At 42.1% G+C, this 18,316-nt stretch overlaps 1 protein-coding gene and 2 pseudogenes across 10 annotated transcripts in view; 2 read left to right on the forward strand and 1 right to left on the reverse strand.

Annotated features, from left to right (window-relative positions):
* The window catches only part of Usp40 (ubiquitin specific peptidase 40), an 82,619-nt gene extending 75,540 nt beyond the window's left edge, over positions 1-7,079 (reverse strand). For 2 of the 10 annotated variants that reach the window (XM_036172805.1, XM_036172800.1), the window contains exons 1-4: positions 6,540-6,911; positions 5,847-6,064; positions 3,074-3,141; positions 1,600-1,713 (exon numbers count right to left, since the gene is read on the reverse strand). In XM_036172805.1, coding sequence (XP_036028698.1) covers positions 1,600-1,713; positions 3,074-3,141; positions 5,847-6,045 — 381 coding nt within the window. In that variant the 5' untranslated portion in view covers positions 6,046-6,064; positions 6,540-6,911. Of the gene's footprint in view, positions 1-1,599; positions 1,714-3,073; positions 3,142-5,846; positions 6,065-6,539; positions 6,916-6,984 lie in introns of those variants that run through there. The other 8 variants (XM_036172806.1, XM_036172807.1, XM_036172808.1 and 5 more) reach the window with 6 other exon arrangements.
* A 4,567-nt stretch (positions 7,080-11,646) lies between these two features.
* LOC118573365 lies at positions 11,647-14,280 on the forward strand (annotated as a pseudogene).
* Positions 14,281-14,329: 49 nt separating this feature from the next.
* On the forward strand, positions 14,330-16,656 carry LOC118573366 (annotated as a pseudogene).
* The last annotated feature ends 1,660 nt before the right edge of the window (positions 16,657-18,316 follow it).

Genomic DNA, 18,316 nt, shown 5'->3' on the forward strand with positions numbered 1-18,316 from the left:
TTGCTAATAAAGCTGATTGGACAAAAGGGTGTACTATATTACACATTGAGGCTCGCATTGCCACTAGGACGAATGAAGAGGTGGTGGAGAGGCAGGGAAAAAAGGAGAAGTGAAGAGGGTTTTTGTTTTGTTTGTTTTTTGTTTTGATCTTGTTTTTGTTTGCTTGCTTGCTTCATTTTGATTTTTTATTTTATTTTATTTTGTGGGGAGGTACTGCAGGAGTAAGGGGAGGATACAGGGGACCAAGAGGTGAGCAGAATTGGGGTGCACGATGTGAAACTCACAAAGAATCACTAAACAAACTAAATTTTCAAAAAAACTATTATGAAGCCAGCAACTTAGTAGAAGCTCAAATACAAAGAGAAGCCTCCATTGAAACATGGCATATCCACACAGCAGAGGTTCACTGGGCAGTAAGAAGGAATGAACCTTGACATTATGTTAAGTGAAACATATCAGTTACAAAAGATCACATAATGCATAACTCTATTCCTATGTAATGTTCAGGAACAGGCAGATCTACACACAGAAAAGTAGGCTTTGGACTAACCAAGAGCCAGAGGAAGAGTGAATGGGGAGTGACTGCAAATGCATGGGGGTTAGAGTAGTGAAAACAATCTAAACTGATGGTAGTAGTGATTGTTGCCCAATTCTGTGAAGATACTAAAAGCCACTGAACTATACCTTTAAAAGAGTGGATTTTATGGTATATAAACCTCAATGAAGTGGTTATAATTTTAAAGGGAAGGGTATAGGAATACACCCTAAGCATCAGTCCTATGCCTGAAATGTAGCATGCTTTTTAGAGAATGTACTATTACCTGCTTCAAAGTCCAAGCCCTACTTCTTTAATACCATAGGGATTATACCACTGATTAAGGAGTGCTCCTAGTTAGAAGGCCACAGGAGAGAGCTTTACAGGAATGTACCTATTCTGCAAACAATAAGACCTTGTATTGTCTGTATTGATATACTAACAATCCATCAGTACTGACTGCAAGATCCTCAGTTGTTGCCACAGATGTTTGTCTGTATGTGGTAGAATGCCTTTTAGGAATACAAACAGAAAAATGAGTCATGCCCTACAGCAGATATAGAAAGAAAATGAAAAGTTAGGAGTCAGGGTGGAGGAAATTAAATTCAGGGGTCAGGACAAGGAAATGAAAAAAATCAGGCAAAGCACTAATCTAGCTGCAGTGCATTCTCATCAGGGTGCCCAGATCAAGCAAGAAGCCCATCCCAAATGTGGGCAACACTCTGAACAACCACTAGTTTATGGACTATCGCTGACGACTGAAACGTTGATGAGCAATCTGACATCTACACTTTAAATAACAATGATGTAACAGGTGTCAAAGCTCAACTAAACTACATAAAAATTGTGGAGTACAAATTTCAAAAATCAGTTCCTGTATCTCTCCCTGAATTAACAACATTCTTCCTAACCCCAAGGCACAGGCAGTTGTAAGCATCTAAATATCCACGTGTGCGTGCCTTGTAATTATTCATGTGTAAAGACTTCCAAACAGGCTGAGCTGCAGAGACAAAATTAAAGGACATGAGACAGAACAGGAAGCCTCCCTGCTGGCACCTTCCTACCTCATCGCTGGTCCACCCGAAGCTGTCAGTGAGGTCTATGGTGGATGCAGCCTCCTGGTCTAAGAGCAGTAACTGAGCAAACAAGCGCTGTAACTGCAAAGGTATGATCCGAACCTGGGGAGAGAGTGAGAATTTCCAGGTGAGTATTCACGTGTGGAGTGAAGCTTCAAAAGCTGTAGACTAGTTTTCTCCTATCTCCTGGCTTACCCAGTAGAAAATCCCTTATTACACAGGGAGAACTAATTAAGATTCAGTTCTTTGAAAATTCTAATTCAGTCCAAAAGGTTTTAGTGATCTGGAGTTTTCTCCCATGACATAGTTTGGATCAGTCTGGAGTTCTGAAACTTCAGAAGCTAGGCTCCACCTGGCCTCCCTTTCTGCTAGCTCCAGGCCAGAGAGCAGGGCCTCTCACAGTCCAGTGTGCAGGCCAACTTTAAAGACTCAAAGAAAGAGTAAGCATTCAGGAAGTCCTGTGATAATTCTATACTCCCATGATATTAAAAATATATACTTCAAAAGCACTGCTCTGCAACAGGTTGAAAAGAAATTGACATTTATTTTTGCCATAAAGATGGTTTTGAAGCATGAGACTGCATGGCAAATCACCATTCTTCGAAGTCCTGAGCCTGCGTGTGATAAGGAGCTTCTGAGTGAGGTTCCAGCAGGAAGAACACAATTAGAGCTGTGCTTTAAACAACTTCACCACAGCAATGTACAAGACAATGTACTAATTTCTCCTTAATGTATTTCCAGAACACTAAAGTGAGAAAATACTGGTCTCTAGGGTTTCCCCCATGTATTACTGCAAATAAGTGCACTGAATGGATGTTCTGGTTAGCTAGTATGGATAGTTTTCAAGCTTCTCCTTTGCCTTGAAAATAAGTACAGCAAAGTGAGACATGTTTGTGATAGCAGCAGCAGCAGCATGGCATTTTGAAAAAACATTCTTTCTTGGAGGAAAATGTCATTGCTAATTAAGTATGAGGCAAGTCACTTTCTGTCAATAAAGACAATACTTTGTAATAAATAACTTTGTTTTCTATGGATAAGGACCTTAATTCCTTCCTTAAGAACCATTTCCTGGGCTAGGGAGATGTGCTTGCCACACAAGAATGAGCACTGGAGTTCAAATCCCTAGCACCCACTTACAGGCTGTCTGAGCGTGATGACAAGCCTTAATCTCTGCTCTCAGAAGGCAGAGCCAGGGTCCCTAGACAAGTGGGCTAGGTAAATTAGCTGGAGTGAGAGTACAAGTGAGAGACTCTGCCTCAATGAATAAGGTGGAAAGCGATGGAGGGTGTCAACCTCTGACATGCACAAACACACATGTATGCTCACATGCATACACATGCACACTCCCACAACAGGCAAACATGCATATCACAGGAATGCATACAACACACATGTACACATGCAAAAAAATTCCCAAAATTTCCTGAATATTCAAAGACCCAATAAATTACAGATTTAGTACCTTTGCATCAGGTTTATCCTTATCCTCTAAAGAACCAAGCTCTTCTGGACCAAGAGAAAATAAAGCTTCTAAACAAAAAAAAGTAGAGTCAGATATGTAAATGATATGATTTCATCTTAGAAAATTGTTTAGGAAGCCAAGACCTCCATTAAGCAGTATCAGCAAAAGATTTAGAAATGACTAAGTCAATATTTGTACCTTTCATTTACACATTTTGTAGTCTTTTAACATTGTTGTCCACTGGATCTAAGAACATATGTACGAGATGTGACCATCAGTATGACAGATCCATAGGACATAAAAATACAAGCAGGCAAAGCACTATGGGACATCCTTTAATCCTAGAATTCCTGGGGCAGTGGCAGGAAGATCTCAAGTTCAAGGCCTACTTGGTCTACATAACAAGACCTTGCCTTAAAAATCCATAGACTAAGAGGACGTAGCTCAAGGGTAGGTGCCTATCTAACAAGAGCAAAGACCTGGTACTGCCCCCAAACAAACAAAATCTCTATAAACATAAAACAAACAAACAAACAATGACTGGTTTCAACTCCCTTAGGCTATGGGACTCAAAAGTTATGAGGAGTCTCAGAAAATAGAAAAATGTCACAGGTGAATATTTTCCCATGTGAGGCTGCTAAGCAATCTTCCAAGTCAAGGGCCAGACTGGGTGTCTTTTATCTTAATATCCCCCCATCCTTTGCTTTTTGGTGTGTAAATGTCTTTTCTAGAGTTCCAATAATAAGAGATGACAATGATCTTACTTGAAAAAGGAAGTTGTCAGCCCCTGCACTGGCCTCCAGATTTCTTTTTTGAAACATTCCAGAGGTAAAGTGATGAATGGGGTGAATATGTCTCTTTATTGAAAAACACTGATGCCCTAGTGATTACTCTTAAGAATGTTTTGTTTCTCACTAAGTGCTGGGGCTGGGAAAAATAAACTAAAAGCCTATAGGTTAAAGAACAAAACCACTCAAGGGCTTTTTAGAATAATCTCCCATTATTCCTCACTGTAATGTACTAGCCATATAATGAAATTCAATTTAGTCTTACTTTAAAATACTACTCCCCACAAAAGACATATATACACAAAAGTCCCTTTTTTCCTCCATCGGTACTCTGTCAGCCTTCCCAAACCATACACCCTCCCCCAACAGCAAGATCATGCTAAGCCAAGCAGAGTGCACAGTACACAATACAATGTCAAACTACATGCTTGAACAGACAAGAGGAAGCTGGCCCGCAGCTCTCAAGCTCCTGGTATTCTTCATGATCTGCCCTGTCCCTCACCTTTCTCTTTTTCTTTCTTGGTTTTTTGAAAAAGGTCTCACTATACAGCCTAGGCTAGCCTTAAACTTTTAATCTTCCTGCCTAAACCTCCTGAGTGCTGGGACTACAGGTGTTTCTTTTTCTTCTTTTTGTTTAGAGAGAGTGACTCATGTGGCCTTGAACTTCTGATCCTCCTCTTCCCTCCACCTCCCAAGTGCTCTCAGTCTGTTCTTACGGCTATTTTCTGCTTCAAGCTGCCTTTTAACTTCAACCATATTAAAACCTGGAAGATCTTTATCCCTCTTAGTATCTGCTTAGTAATGCTGAAAACTTCTAAGGGCTGGGAGGCAACTTTATGTAGAGGCTGAAGTCAAGAGCACAAGATACCATTCTGAAATGTTAGCTCACTCCACTGGAATGGCCCACTAGAAGTGGTCAACAGCAAATATTTCCTAGATCTTTGGAGAAAGAAGCCTCTCTAAGCTTAGAGCAACAGAATAACCTTCCAAAGATCTGATAAGCTGGATGGTAGTGGGAACTTGGCATTCAAATACAAGACAAACTAGATTGACCTCGAGAGAACCTGTGGAGACATGAGCTTCATATTCATGTACACTAGGTCCCCCAATCAGGATCATGCAGAGGCCAAACAAGGCTCATGCTGGAATCAAGAACAGATGCTGAGACCCTAATGAAGGAAGCTGGAGTGGAGAGAGGGGAAGGAAACAAACGTGTTGAGAAACAAGGGCAAGAGGTCAGGCTTTAGTGGGGACCGGCTGCCTTCCAGCATCTGGTTTCTGGAGAAATAGTCATTCGTCACAGTAACTCCCCACACCCATTTAATATAGCTAATCTGAGTGGGTTTGTTTCTTTTCGGTCTTTCAGATTCATAATCTCTAGATTTTAGGATGAAGGAGGAATTTGTACATTACTTTTCATTCCCACTATAGCCTGGGACAGACAATACTGGTTAATTAGATTAATGAATATAATGAATATAGTCACCCTCCTGAGAAGAACTGAAATTCCTAAGAAGCTTCACCGAGGTCAGGTTCTGAGGCCAAACAAATTCAGGACAGATCAGCTCAGAATCAGAGCTCTCTGAATTTCAGAAATGCAAATAAGTACAGATGTGTGTAAATAATCTGACAACTCTTCCCACTGCAGAAGTCAAGGCTTTTTGAGTAACCATGACTTAAGTGTTCGTTACAGTGGAGAAAAATGGGAGAACTGTCATTATGCTGTCTTTTAAATTATGGGAATTAGAAAAACTTTGCCTTTTTTTGTTATGAAACATTACAATCACTACACAGAATAGATTTTTTAAACTTAGGCTTCACAATTTTCTTTGGAGAACTGCCAGTACATGTCTTACTTTGTGACAATGAACACATATTGGTGAATCCACCTTTAAAATACTTTCTCTTTTATGTTTTTTACATAATTAATCACATATAAAATCCATGGTATATATTATTATTCAAATGCATGTAACATAGCATACCTCTGAATTCAGGTGTGAAATGAAGAGTCTGAAGAAGGGAATTGAGGTAACAGGTTCCACCCTGATTTCTGATTCCACTTAAATTGGTGAATTCTCTAGGGGCAGGTGGCTCCAACCCTTTAGTCTTTAATTTCTTCCCTTTTCCATACTGACTATTTGACACACTGGAATAATCCTCTTCAAATAGGTTCCCAAACATTGTGGAACCAAATACTATCCTTTAAAGAAAATGACATGTTACATAAGTGCTTTTATTCTTAAAACGAACCCCCAATCTTCCTTGTTCTGTTAAACTGTTCTTCAGAAAATACAGTAGTTTGTGTTTTGGAGATAGCAAGATCTGACTTCTCTTTCATACCTACAGGGGTCCTAATTAACCTGCCTAGCTAATATTTACTTCTATGTAAACTGTCGCTGCACATGTTTTATAAGGGTAGTTTAGCCAGTACTAAGTTCAAAGGGCATGGTCCACAGGAACTGATAACTATTCTTGGATTCCACATCACTAAATGAGAAAAAAAGAAAGTCGGCAGCAACCTTAGGATCATCAATAACTCTCTGAAATCTCAGCTTCTCCCATGTCTTCATATACTGTATCAGACCACAGTTTCAGTGAATTAAACCTATCGCGTTAATCATCTCGACAGTAGTCTCGGCACTTTGGCACCAAACTAGCGAGTCTGGAGTAAGTACCTGAAGGAAGACAGACTCCGGCCATTAGAGCCTCCCAACGCATCCAAAGATCAATACCAGTTACCGGGGAGCTGCGGGAACCTGCTGTTTCTCGTGTGGCAGAGGGGAAATTGCGGGGAAACGCGGAGGACACTTTCTAAGTAACAGGAAGGGCCGAAATGCAGGTGTTCCCCTTTTCCACAAGGTCTTCTGAAGAAAAGCTCAAGGAATGGAACTCGCGAGTCAGGCCTCGAGCTCGCGAGCTGGACTCCCGTCGTGCCATAGCACAGAGGCCTTCCCGCCCACCAAGACGCCCAGGGCCCAGGAGCGCAACCAGGCGTGCGTCCCCGAGGCCCGACCCCTGACGCGCCGCCAGGAGAGGCCGGGCGTCTGGCTACAGGCCGCCGGCGTCGCCCCTACGCTGCCCTCGGCCCTCCCTGCGCCCCCGTTCCCCAGCTCCACTTACTGCCTATAGCCCAGACCCCCGCCCCGGCCACAACACAGAGTAAACGAACTCGCTCCGAACCGGTACCGCCATGCCGGCGAGGGCGGGTCTCCGGAAAGTGATTTCCCCCCCCCATATGAGGACTACATTTCCCAGGATGCTTCGCGCCACGCGGAGATTTATGGGCAATGTAGTTGTTGCTAAAGAGATTGTGGGTAGGGCAGCGAGACTATGCTCACTTTCTAGTCTACTTGTAAGTTATGTTTATTACAACCTGCAAATTTAAAGACTAACACATTGGGGCTATATGTTTCTAGAGCTTTCACCAATTAAATGGAATATGTATTTATATATTCTCTGCTCTGGAATATTCAAAGGGACCTTAAAATCATTTTTCTTTCAAGCATATATCCAATACAAAACTTGTGAAAATGTTGTACGTTCTGTGAACCTTACATCGTCCTCAATCGTTATTTAATCTCTATCAACCTTAAGCAGTTTATATATAAGCATGCAGGCATGTGTGCACACAGATTTCCTTCCAAACGATCTACCTAGCCTGGGCACTTGGATGGGAGGCTACTTCGCGTCCTCTGTATCTTGTATCTACTTGTATCTTCCTTGTCACCCAACCTCTATCAAGACATTAATGAAGGAAATAGAGAAACCTAATTTTCATTTCAGCTGAGATTTTGAGAGCTGAAGAACAAGAATAAGGATGGAGGGAGCTGTGGGTCAGGGGTTGGACAGTCAAAGTGAATGTCAGACCAAGGGATTTGTATTTGGAACGTTTGAGGAAGACTGGTGTGGCTAGAAAGCTCAGGGAATGTTGGGAAGAAAGGACTGCAGGCAAAGATGGGTTAGGAAAAGAGGTCTGGGCCAGGACATGGGCAGGGTGATGCTGTGGAATAATCCTTTTGTACACTGTGAATATGTATTGCTCCCATTGGCTAATAAAAAGCTGATAGGCTGGTATCTAGGAAGTAAGGCAGAATAGCCAGACACAGAGAACTTTGGGAAGAGAAAGGGCAAAGTCAGAGAAGTCACCAGCCAGACACAGAGGAAGGAGGAGATGAATGCGCCATGTTAATAAAGGTACCGCCACAATGCAGAGTGTAAATAAGGAATATGGGTTAGCTTAAAATGCAAGAGCTGACTAGTAATGTTGGGGATATCTCCTGGAGCTGGCCCCTCCCAACTCTGTTCCTGAGAAAGCCCATGTACGTCAGCCCCTCCTTGTGGCTGCTCAGGACCACACCTACAGGCTATTTAAGACCTGGTAACCATATTTGCCATGTAATTCCTCTCCTGACCTCCTGTCTCCCAGGAGTTGCTTTGTTCTGCTCATTAAACCTGGGTTTATTAATTTGGTTTGGTTGGCTTATTATATCAGAGGCAGTGGATATCCAGTAATTGGGGATCCAAAACTTATCAAATAATAAGCCTGAGCTATTGGCTGAGCATTTACAATTAATGTAAGTTTCTGTGTGGTAGTTTGGAAGTGGCTCCAGGGATGGGAAAACTCCACCTACAGGGAGGACATTCGGCTCTCAGGACTGCAATCTGTGGGCCACTTTGCTTCTAGCAACCCCCTCTTCACTTTTCTTTCCTGGCTGCATCATTTTCTGCCCTCTTGTCTGTTGGCTGCTCCACCTTACCTAATCCTACTTCATTGCCCTCCCCTCTTTAAAATTGCACATATACCTCAAATTTTTATTCCCTGACCTAAGACCAACCTCTGTAAAGTGAGATTCACACATTCAGGAGGCCTTACTGTTGCAGGATATTTGATCTCACTATGAACCCTGAGATTGCATTATTTACTAGAAAAAAACCTGTTTCTAGTTCTGGTATGGCTCAGCTCTAACAGCACTATTTTTTAAAATAAATTTATTGATTGATTGATTTTATATCCCAGCTGCAGCCTCCTCTCCCTCTTCTCCTCCCAGCACCCCCCCCCCCACAACTCATCACATACCTTTAATCCAGGAGCTTTCTGCTTGAATATAGTAAACAGGATTAAATAAAATTGACCATAGGTTATGAGACACAGCGAGCAACTAGTTGATAGGAAGTGATCGTAAAAATCCACAGAGAATAATAGAGAGAGGCAGGATGATGGATAGAGAGACACACAGGAAGTAGAAGGGAAGGACAATCAGTTTGAGATTTTTTGTTTGTTTGTTTGAGCCAGCAGAAGAGAGGAGTTCTTTCTGGGACGTCGGTGGAGGAGGAAGTTCAGCCGGGTGCTCTTTCTGCCTCTCTGACTAGCAGGTTTTCACCCCAGCATCTGGCTCCCAAGTCTTTATTGGTAAAATCAAATAATTGAGATTTTGTTAAAAACAACACTTTACCTTCTAGGCAATTATATACCCATGTGCCAATGTGCTTGTTAGGTTTTTCTTTTGCTAGTTTTTGTGTTTTGTTTGTAAATTTGACACAGACTAGGGTCTTGTGTCTTTCCAGAGGGAACCAATATTGAGAAAATGCCTCTATAAGATTGGCCTGAAGGCAAGTAGAGGGGAGCATTTTCTTGATTAATGATTGATGTGGGAGGACCCAGCCCGCTATGGGCAGTACCACCTTTGGAGAGTTTATAAAAAACAAACTGAGTGAGCCACACAGAAGAAGCCAGTAATCTGGGTTCCTCCACGGTCTCTGCTTCTGTGTCTCAAGTTCCTGCCCTGAATTCCCTTTCTGATGAACTGTAAGCTGGACGAAATAAACCCTTTACTCCCCAATTGCTTTTAATTATGGTATTTATCACAGCAATCGAAAGTAAACTATGGCACCCCAGCAAACTTCCCAGTGCCTGGCTCATTATTAGATCTTCACAATAATCAAATGGAAGAACGGGCCACATTTGTAGGAGGGTGGAAGACAGTGATGCTGAGAGCAATTTAGATTATGATGCCCCTGCTTCCAAATTCTTGTTTCAAACCACTTCCAAAGGCTTTCCAATTGCATAGTCAGTCAGTCGTAGCAATGCCCGCCTTCTTGATACTAATTTTTGGATTAGTTATTTTCTCATTATTGCATTAAATATTTAACCAAAGCTACTTAAGCAAAATAGAGTTTATTTTCTGCTCATAGTTGGAGGGATAGTCCATCATCATGGGAAAAACTTAGTGGTCAAGGCAATTCCAGTTGTGGTGGCAGGAACGTGAGACGGCTAGCCCACACTGTCTGCAAAGAGGGAGCAGAGAAAGATGAATGCCCATGCTCAGCTCACTTTCTCTTTTGCATTCAGACCCACACCCCAGCCCATTTGAAGGTGCCGTTTATACTCAGAGTGGGGCTTCCTTCCTAGTTAAGCCTTTCTGGTAACACCCTTGTAGACGCATCCAAATGCATATTTCCTTGGTGATTTTAACAATCCAACCAAATGAACAATCAAAATGAACCATTGTAGTGGATGATTCTTTTGATGTATTGTTGAATTTTCATTTCATTGGGGAGGATTACGTTTGTGTTCACCAAGAATATGGACCTTTAATTTTCTGTTTCTTCTGAGTTGGTATCAGTGTAATGAAAGGTGTTTGAAAGTATTCTGCTCTCTCTCTCTCTCTCTCTCTCTCTCTCTCTCTCTCTCTCTCTCTCTCTCCCTCTCTGTCACTGTCTCTTGAGGAGCTTTTAACGGTTTCTTCCCTCTGGGTCAGTACACAGAAGCTGATCAACATCGTCCAAAGGGGTCAGGCTACATCTTGAGCAACTTGATGACATTGTCTACAAGGTAGTGTTTAGTTTGTTTGTTTGTTTGTTGTTTTTGGAAAGAAATGTGCAAGAGTGAGAATCCTGGAGGTTTTCACCAAGACTCAAGAAAGCTACTGAGACCAGCCAAAGTACAGCAAGGTTAGATTTTCTACTTGGAGACTCTGAGCATCTATCACATGAAGTTATGATGATGAGACCCAAGCTACAATGGGGACCACAGGATGCCGATGGTGACAGGACAAATTCAAGTGGGATGTTGGAAACCTGGTACATATTTTCTCCCTGACAGCTTGAGTGTTCATCTTCACCATCCACTTCTTTTGTGGCAGGGTCTTTCATTGTTACCAGCTGCATATGCCAGGTGCATTAGTTACTGTTCCATTACCATGAAGAGAGGATTGCATCAGGGAAGAACAGAAGAATCCTGCTGCAAAAAGGCCAGAGCAAGCAGCAGTGCCTACCCCTGGCAGAGCTGCTTATGACAAACAATGCCACTGCCAGCCAGGTCAGGAAGGAACATCCCTCAGAACTTCCCTGGAAGCTGTTTGCCAACTTGTATCTGAGCAGAGAGTTTTCATTACTCTGAACACACTGTCCAATAATTACTCTGGAGAACCTCCAAAAAGGCAATGTCTCTTCAAATTTTCTTTCACTTTAATCTTCCTGAGCTCTCAGAGTCCAAGATCATTGACTAAAATTCTGTCTCAATACTTCTTATATTGCAGAACATAATTCTCTCTATAGCTAAGAACATAGCTATTCTTATCAGGAACACATAAGTATCTTGGCAATTACAATTTATTAATTATTGATCTTCTGAGTTCAATCACTGGCAGTGGGTATTACATTTTTATTAATATGCAAATATGAAATCACTCTCCTTGGGGGCATTTGTACTTGTACTTCTCCATTTGTGTAAGAAGAACTGAGAGTCTCAGCAGTTGGACTGTCCTGGGCTCTGCTTCTCTCATGGCTCCTGCAGACCTTCCAGCTTCCCTTCCTCTGTGTGTGTGTCTGCTGTTGGCCTCTGGCTTTGCCCAGGCAGGCTGCTGCTGGTGCCCATGGATGGGAGCCACTGGTTCACCATGCAGATGGTTGTGGATAAACTCATCCACAGAGGGCATGAGGTGGTAGCAGTTTTGCCAGAGGTGAGTTGGCAACTGGGAAAATCCCTGAATTTGAGGAGTGACGATGTACTCAACTTCTCATACTCTGGAGGATCTAGATGAAGAGTTCAAAGTTTTTATGGATGCTCACTGGAAAACCAGCAGCATATTTTCTCTATTACAACGTTCATCCAGTGATTTTTTTTTTTTTTGAATTGTGTTTTTCACATTGTAGGAGTTTGTTTAATGACAAGAAGTTAGTGGAGTACTTGAAGCAGAGTTCTTTTGATGCTGTGTTCCTGGATCCTTTCGATGAGTGCAGCTTAACTGTGGCCAAGTATTTGTCGCTCCCGTCTGTGGTCTTCAGCAGGGAAATTATTTTGTCACTCTCTTGAAGATGGTACCCAGTGTCCTAGCACCCTCTCTTATGTTCCCAGAGTTCTCTTGAAACTCACAGACAGCATGACTTTCAAGGGGAGTGTGTGGAACCACCACACATGGCAGAGCATGCATTTTACCCCAGCCTGTTCAAAACTGCTGTAGAAATTGCCTCTGAAATTTCCCAGACCTAAGCGACTGTGAATGACGTCTTCAGTCAAGTGTCCATTTGGCTGTTATAAATTGACTTTGTGTTGGAGGTCCCCAGACCTGTGATGCCCAACATAGTCTTCATTGGCAGGATCAACTGCCACCAGGGAAAGCTGCTGTGGAATAATCCTTCTTGTACACTGTAAACATTTGTCACTCAAATTGGTTTAGTAAAACACTGATTGGCCAGTAGCCAGGCAGGAAGTATAGGCAGGGCAACCAAACTAAGGATGATGAGGAAAAGGGTGGAGTCAGGAGTCTCCAGCCAGACACAGAGGGAGCAGGGGATGAAGCTGCCATTCTAATAAAGGTTCCACCTCATGGCAAAGCATAAATAAGAATTATGGGTTAACTTAAGTGTAAGAGTTATCTAGTAACAAGCCTGAGCTATTGGCTGAGCATTTATAATTAATATTCAGCCTCTGAGTTGGTTATTTGGGACCAATGGTTGAGACAAAAAATATCCAATCACTGAAAGCCACCTTCCAAGTTATATTATCTCTCCTTTAGCACATAAAGAGAGGTCTGGCTTTGCACAAATGAAGACTCTTTGGTACACAGCATGGATATGGCATAACTACAAATCTGACTTTCTATAAATAAAGTGTCTGGAACCCAAGAAGTTATTAGAGCACCTAGAGCAGAGTTGTTTGGGGGCTGTGTTTCTGGATCCTTTCAATCTGTGTGACTTAACTTTTGCCAAGTACTTTCCACTCCCGTCCATGGGCTTCAGCTGAGTCTTTGCCTCTATATTGATGATAGTACTCAATGCTCCCATCCCATCTTACATCCTCAAAACTCATATTTCTACCTCAAAGACCGTAGTGTGAGTTACAGGAGTAGTGGTATCTCCACAGTTTGTAGGTTTGTCAAGGTGGGAGGTGTCATCTCTTTCCAATCCATAAAGACAACAGTCCCACTTTGATGTTTTACATCCTGGTGAGGGGTGGGCTGAATCAGTGATATTTAAAGTTTACAGAAAGATGACTGCAGTAAGAATTCTATATTCTCCTCTTCCTTACAACCAAGGAAAGAGGTGGGAACATTTTAATATATGATCATAACTTTGTTGGTAAGAGAACATAAAGACCAATGCAGGTAGAGATGGGTGCTCAGTTGCTTCATTAATTTTTGAAGAGGAAAGAAGGGCAAATGGTAGATTAGTGAGTTTGTTTATCACAAAGAGGGATGCAGAGTGAAGGGCTTCTTTTCCAAAGCCATTTTGGTCAGCCTGATGATCATACAGTGGATGCATAGGGGTCACGTATGAGAAGTATCCGCCTCATCCCATTTTGGTCTTCTGTTGTGATGAGAGTACCAAATTTCCACTGGGAATGTGTGAAATCCAGTCATAAAATGCTTATGATGGGCTGTGTGCAGGTGCCCTCTCCTGTGATATCAGTTAGCTCCAAGTTGGGGAATGGAGTCAGTAACGCGGTAGCCAGAGGGGAGGAGGATGTTACCACCAGGAAACTAAGAAGAGGATTCAGAATAGCTAATCCTTGAAAAGACTCTAGCCAGACGTGACATCTCATCTGTCAGCACATCCTGTAACAGGAAAGAGGATCATGCTATCTATCCAGTGCTTTACACCAGTGCTTCACAAAGCTACCTGGGTTAAGGAAAATCAAGAGCAACTCAAATTTATTATTATTTTACCACCAATAATAGAGCTCCTATAAAATAGAAAACACAGAGGATAGAAAACATGAGATTGCTGGTGATGGACTCAGTTGACCAGGCAGCAGTCATTGCTCGTTGCTCTGAGATTCTCACCACAGGTGCTGTATCACCTGCCTGGCAGCTGAACCCACACTATGTGCTGGGAGAAGACCCAGAGCAGCACTGTTTTGGACTCAAGCAAAAGAGTTTGCGTGACTACTGTTCAGTCAGAGATAAGAGAGATTAGAGTTCTTAGTTAAACATGAAAGTACATTGCCAAATGTCCTGACTGATGGATGACTCAATACCAGGATGAAGTCTGGTTCCCGTCCAGGTTTGTTATCATCACCTGTTTGAGAACCTGGCAACATTTCTGTTCTGAATCTGAGGTGACATCTCAAAGTTCTAAGTTAGAAGGATCTTAAAGTCTTCAGCAAAAAAGAGCCTCTGGCTGTTGTACCTGGAGCAAAGAAACCTGGCCATCATCATTGGAAGGCTTAGAGGCTTATCAGAGTTCAGAGGCTCAACACACTTCCATCTTCTGTCTAGATGACAATTCAGAAGCCAGGCTCAGAAATAGTCATCCTTTCCTTGAAGGAAAGAAAGGAATCTTTCCATGACTATCAAATAGCCAGTATTTCAGAGATGCTGCTTTTAGTATAGGGGGTGCCTAGATGATTGGTTTACAAGAGTCCTGCAGTAAGTAGGACAATGTTCCCAAGCTCGGTGCTTATCAGTCATGTCTCTTGCAATCTCAGATCTGTGAAGTTGCCACCCCTGCAAGAGCAAGGTAGAGTTGGTTTGGCTCTGTCCCAGCCCTGCCTAACACAGTGTCCTTTAGTGAGGGACTGGCTTTCCTGGGACCTTCTCTAGCATTTTACACCTCTTCGTCTTGACTAACTCATTTCTCACTGTCTACCTTCTTATGATGTTAAAACAAACACATGATATATACAGAGAATCCTTATAGGCAGTAAACTCTGAATTCTGAAAATCCAAACAAATAGTTTTATTACTCTTTCAAAACTGGTTTTTCAATAGAGGACATAATCTTTCCAAGGCAAAGATCATACTGTCATTATCAGAAAAATACACAAGTAGATATTTCAGCCAGTGAAAGTCATCATTATTCTTTTGTGTGAATCGTTACCACTGAATTTAACTTCAGTGATACTTAAAACTTAAAGGTGTTTGTAACATATACAAACACCTTTAGTTGCTTTTCTGTCTGTGTTGTAACAGTCCAGAGTATCAGCAGCTGGATTTCCCTGTGCTGCACTTCTCCCATGGCTCCTGCAGATCTCCCAGCCTCCCTTCCTCTGTGTGTGTGTCTACTGATCACCTCTGGCTTTGCCCAGGCAGGCAAGCTACTGGTGGTACCTGTGGTGATATTTTATTTGTACTGAAATGTGATTTTATTTGTATATTAATAAAGTTGCCTTGGGGTCAGAGCAAGCCATAGCAGAAGCTGGGCGGTGGTGGTGCGTGCCTTTAATCCCAGCACTTGGGAGGTAGAGCTAGGCAGGATCTCTGTGTTCAAAGATACAGCCAGCATGGAGACACATGCCTTTAATCTTAATACCAACCATAGAAGACCTGGAGGTCTGTACAGACAGGCAGTGATGAGGAGGTCATGTGGCTGGGTTTACAACCAATGAGAAGGCAGAACAGAAAGTCTGTATAAAAGACAGGATACAAGAAGTAAGTCATTTGCAGAGAGGAAAGACAGAGCAGCAGTGAAGGGTAAGGTTTTCAGCTCTCAGCTATTGCTCTGACCTCTTGGCTTTTAACTCTGCAATTGGCTCTGTGTTTCTTATTTAACAAGACGGTTACATCTACAGGTACCCATGGATGGGAGCCATTGGTTCACCATGCAGATGGATGTGGAGAAACTTGCCCAAAGAGGGCAAGAGATGGTGGCAGAGGTGAGTTGGCAACTGGGAAAATCCCTGAATTTGACAGTGAAGTTGTACTCAACTTCTCACTCTCTGGAAGATCTGGACCGTGAGTTCAAGGTTTTTAGTGATTCCCAGTGGAGACCTTGGGAAGAAACCTTTTATTCTGTATTACACAACAGAGCCAGCAAGTATCTCGAATTAGTATTTTCACAGTGTTGGAACTTGTTTAATGACAAGAAGTTAGTGAAGTACTTGAAGCAGAGTTCTTTTGATGCTGGTTCCTGGATCCTTTCGATGTGTATGGCTTAACTGTGGCCAAGTACTTGTCACTCCCATCAGTGATCTTCACTGGAGGAGTATTTTGTTATTTTTTTGATGATGGTGCTCAGTGCCCCAGTCCTCTTTCTTATGTTCCCAGAGTTCTCTTGAAACTCACAGACACCATGACTTTCAAGGAGAGAGTGTGGAACTATCTTGTCTATAAGGTGGAACATTCAGTTTGTCCCTTTGTTTACAAAACTGCCATAGGAATTGCCTCTGAAGTTCTCCAGACCGCAGTAACTATGTATGACCTCTTCAGTCAAGTATCCATTTGGTTGTTATGCACTGATTTTGTCTTAGAGTTCCCCAGACCTGTGATGCCCAACATGGTATTCATTGGCGGGATTAACTGTCACCAGGGAAGGCCACTTTCCAGGGTATGCTTTCTCTCTGTGAGCACATGAAGAAAGGTCCACCTTGAGACAACAAAAAAGAAATTCTTTACTGAGTTGTGATTTCATGTTTACATTAGCTGCATCTGGAATCTCTTTCTGGTTAATAGAAAATTCTATACAGGTGTCCTATTAATGTGGATGTGTATACCTATGGCATAATTGCATGCAACTTCCAAACTATGATCTGGATTTAAATTTGTGTGTATGTATGTGTATATCTCCTCTTCTTTGCCCCATGTGTATGTAAGTTTGTGTAGAACATAAAAATAAAAAAGGTAACTTGGAAGGGGAGGGAGTGGCCTGAAGGGAAGGGGTGGGGAAAGAGACAGATACGTGTAACATGAAGCAGAAGGGGGGTTAGCTATTTGGAAGGAAGAGGATGAGCAAATAGATGCGAAGGGCATAGTAGGATGGGTGAGGACTGGGGTATCCAAGGGCAAAGCTGAATGACACATATGCATGAAAATGGCATGATGCTATCCATTACTCTGTATGCTAACTTTAAATTTAATTTTAAAATGGCACAAACACTTTCAAGCCACATTTTAATATTGTTTTTAGAGTCACTGACATACACATCAAGTTATGAAAGGTTTTGCTTTCCTAGTTCCAGTCTACCCTCCATAAGAAAGCAATCTTAGCTGTATTTATAAATTTTTCCAATTTTTAGAAATTACACATAAACTGAATGGATGCATTCATTCCATTACATAAAATAACAACAACAACACACATAATTTTGTTTACCATGCATTGGCATTTGACAATGATCACAGACAAACACCATGTCTGTGATAAGCCAATAAGTACAATACTTTACTAATCACATTAAAATCTTTACGTTGATTAGCCCTTTTATAATTTTTTTTGTGAACAAGTCTGTGCTGCCCACTCTTGGACATTTCTTTTAAATGAGTATGTGTCTATATTCTTTGCATTATCTGTGTAGCAGGTATAAAGTAGAGTTTCTGAGTCAAATGTTTTATGCAGATCTTTAATCAGTTAGAGAACATGTTTTATAAATCCTGAACAAACTGTGTGCTTTGACTGGCAGCCTCTCAGAGTCTTAGCTTTCCGACAGTTTAGTGATGCTAGCCACCGTCAAGCTTTTTGTTTTATGAGTTTTCTGGGCCAATGCCCCAGTCCACTGTCTTATGTTCCCAGAATTCTCTCAAAACTCACAGACATCATGACTTTCACAGAGAGAGTGTGGAACCACCTTTTCTACATGGAGGAGCATGTATTTTGCCCCTATTTTTTTTTTTTTCAAAACTGCTACAGACATTGCCTCTGAAGTTCTCCAGAACCCAGTGACTATGGATGACCTCTTCAGCCAGGTGGCCATTTGGTTGTTCCACACAGATTTTGTGTTGAATTTCCCTAGATCTTTGATGCCCAACATGGTCTTTGTTGGCAGGATCAACTGTCACCAGGGAAAGCCAATTTCCAAGGTATATTATTTCTTCTTCTCCTTCTTCTCCTTCTCCTTCTCCTTCCTCCTTCTCCTTCTCCTTCTTCTTTTTCTTCTTCTTCTTCTTCTTCCTCCTCCTCCTCCTCCTCCTCTTCTTCTTCTTCTTCTTCTCCTTCTCCTTCTTCTTTTTTGAGCTGAGGATTGAACCCAGGGCCTTGCACTTCCTAGGGAAGCGCTCTACCACTAAGCTAAATCCCC

The sequence above is a fragment of the Onychomys torridus genome, chromosome 23, assembly GCF_903995425.1.
Source record: "Onychomys torridus chromosome 23, mOncTor1.1, whole genome shotgun sequence".
NCBI lineage: Eukaryota > Metazoa > Chordata > Mammalia > Rodentia > Cricetidae > Onychomys > Onychomys torridus.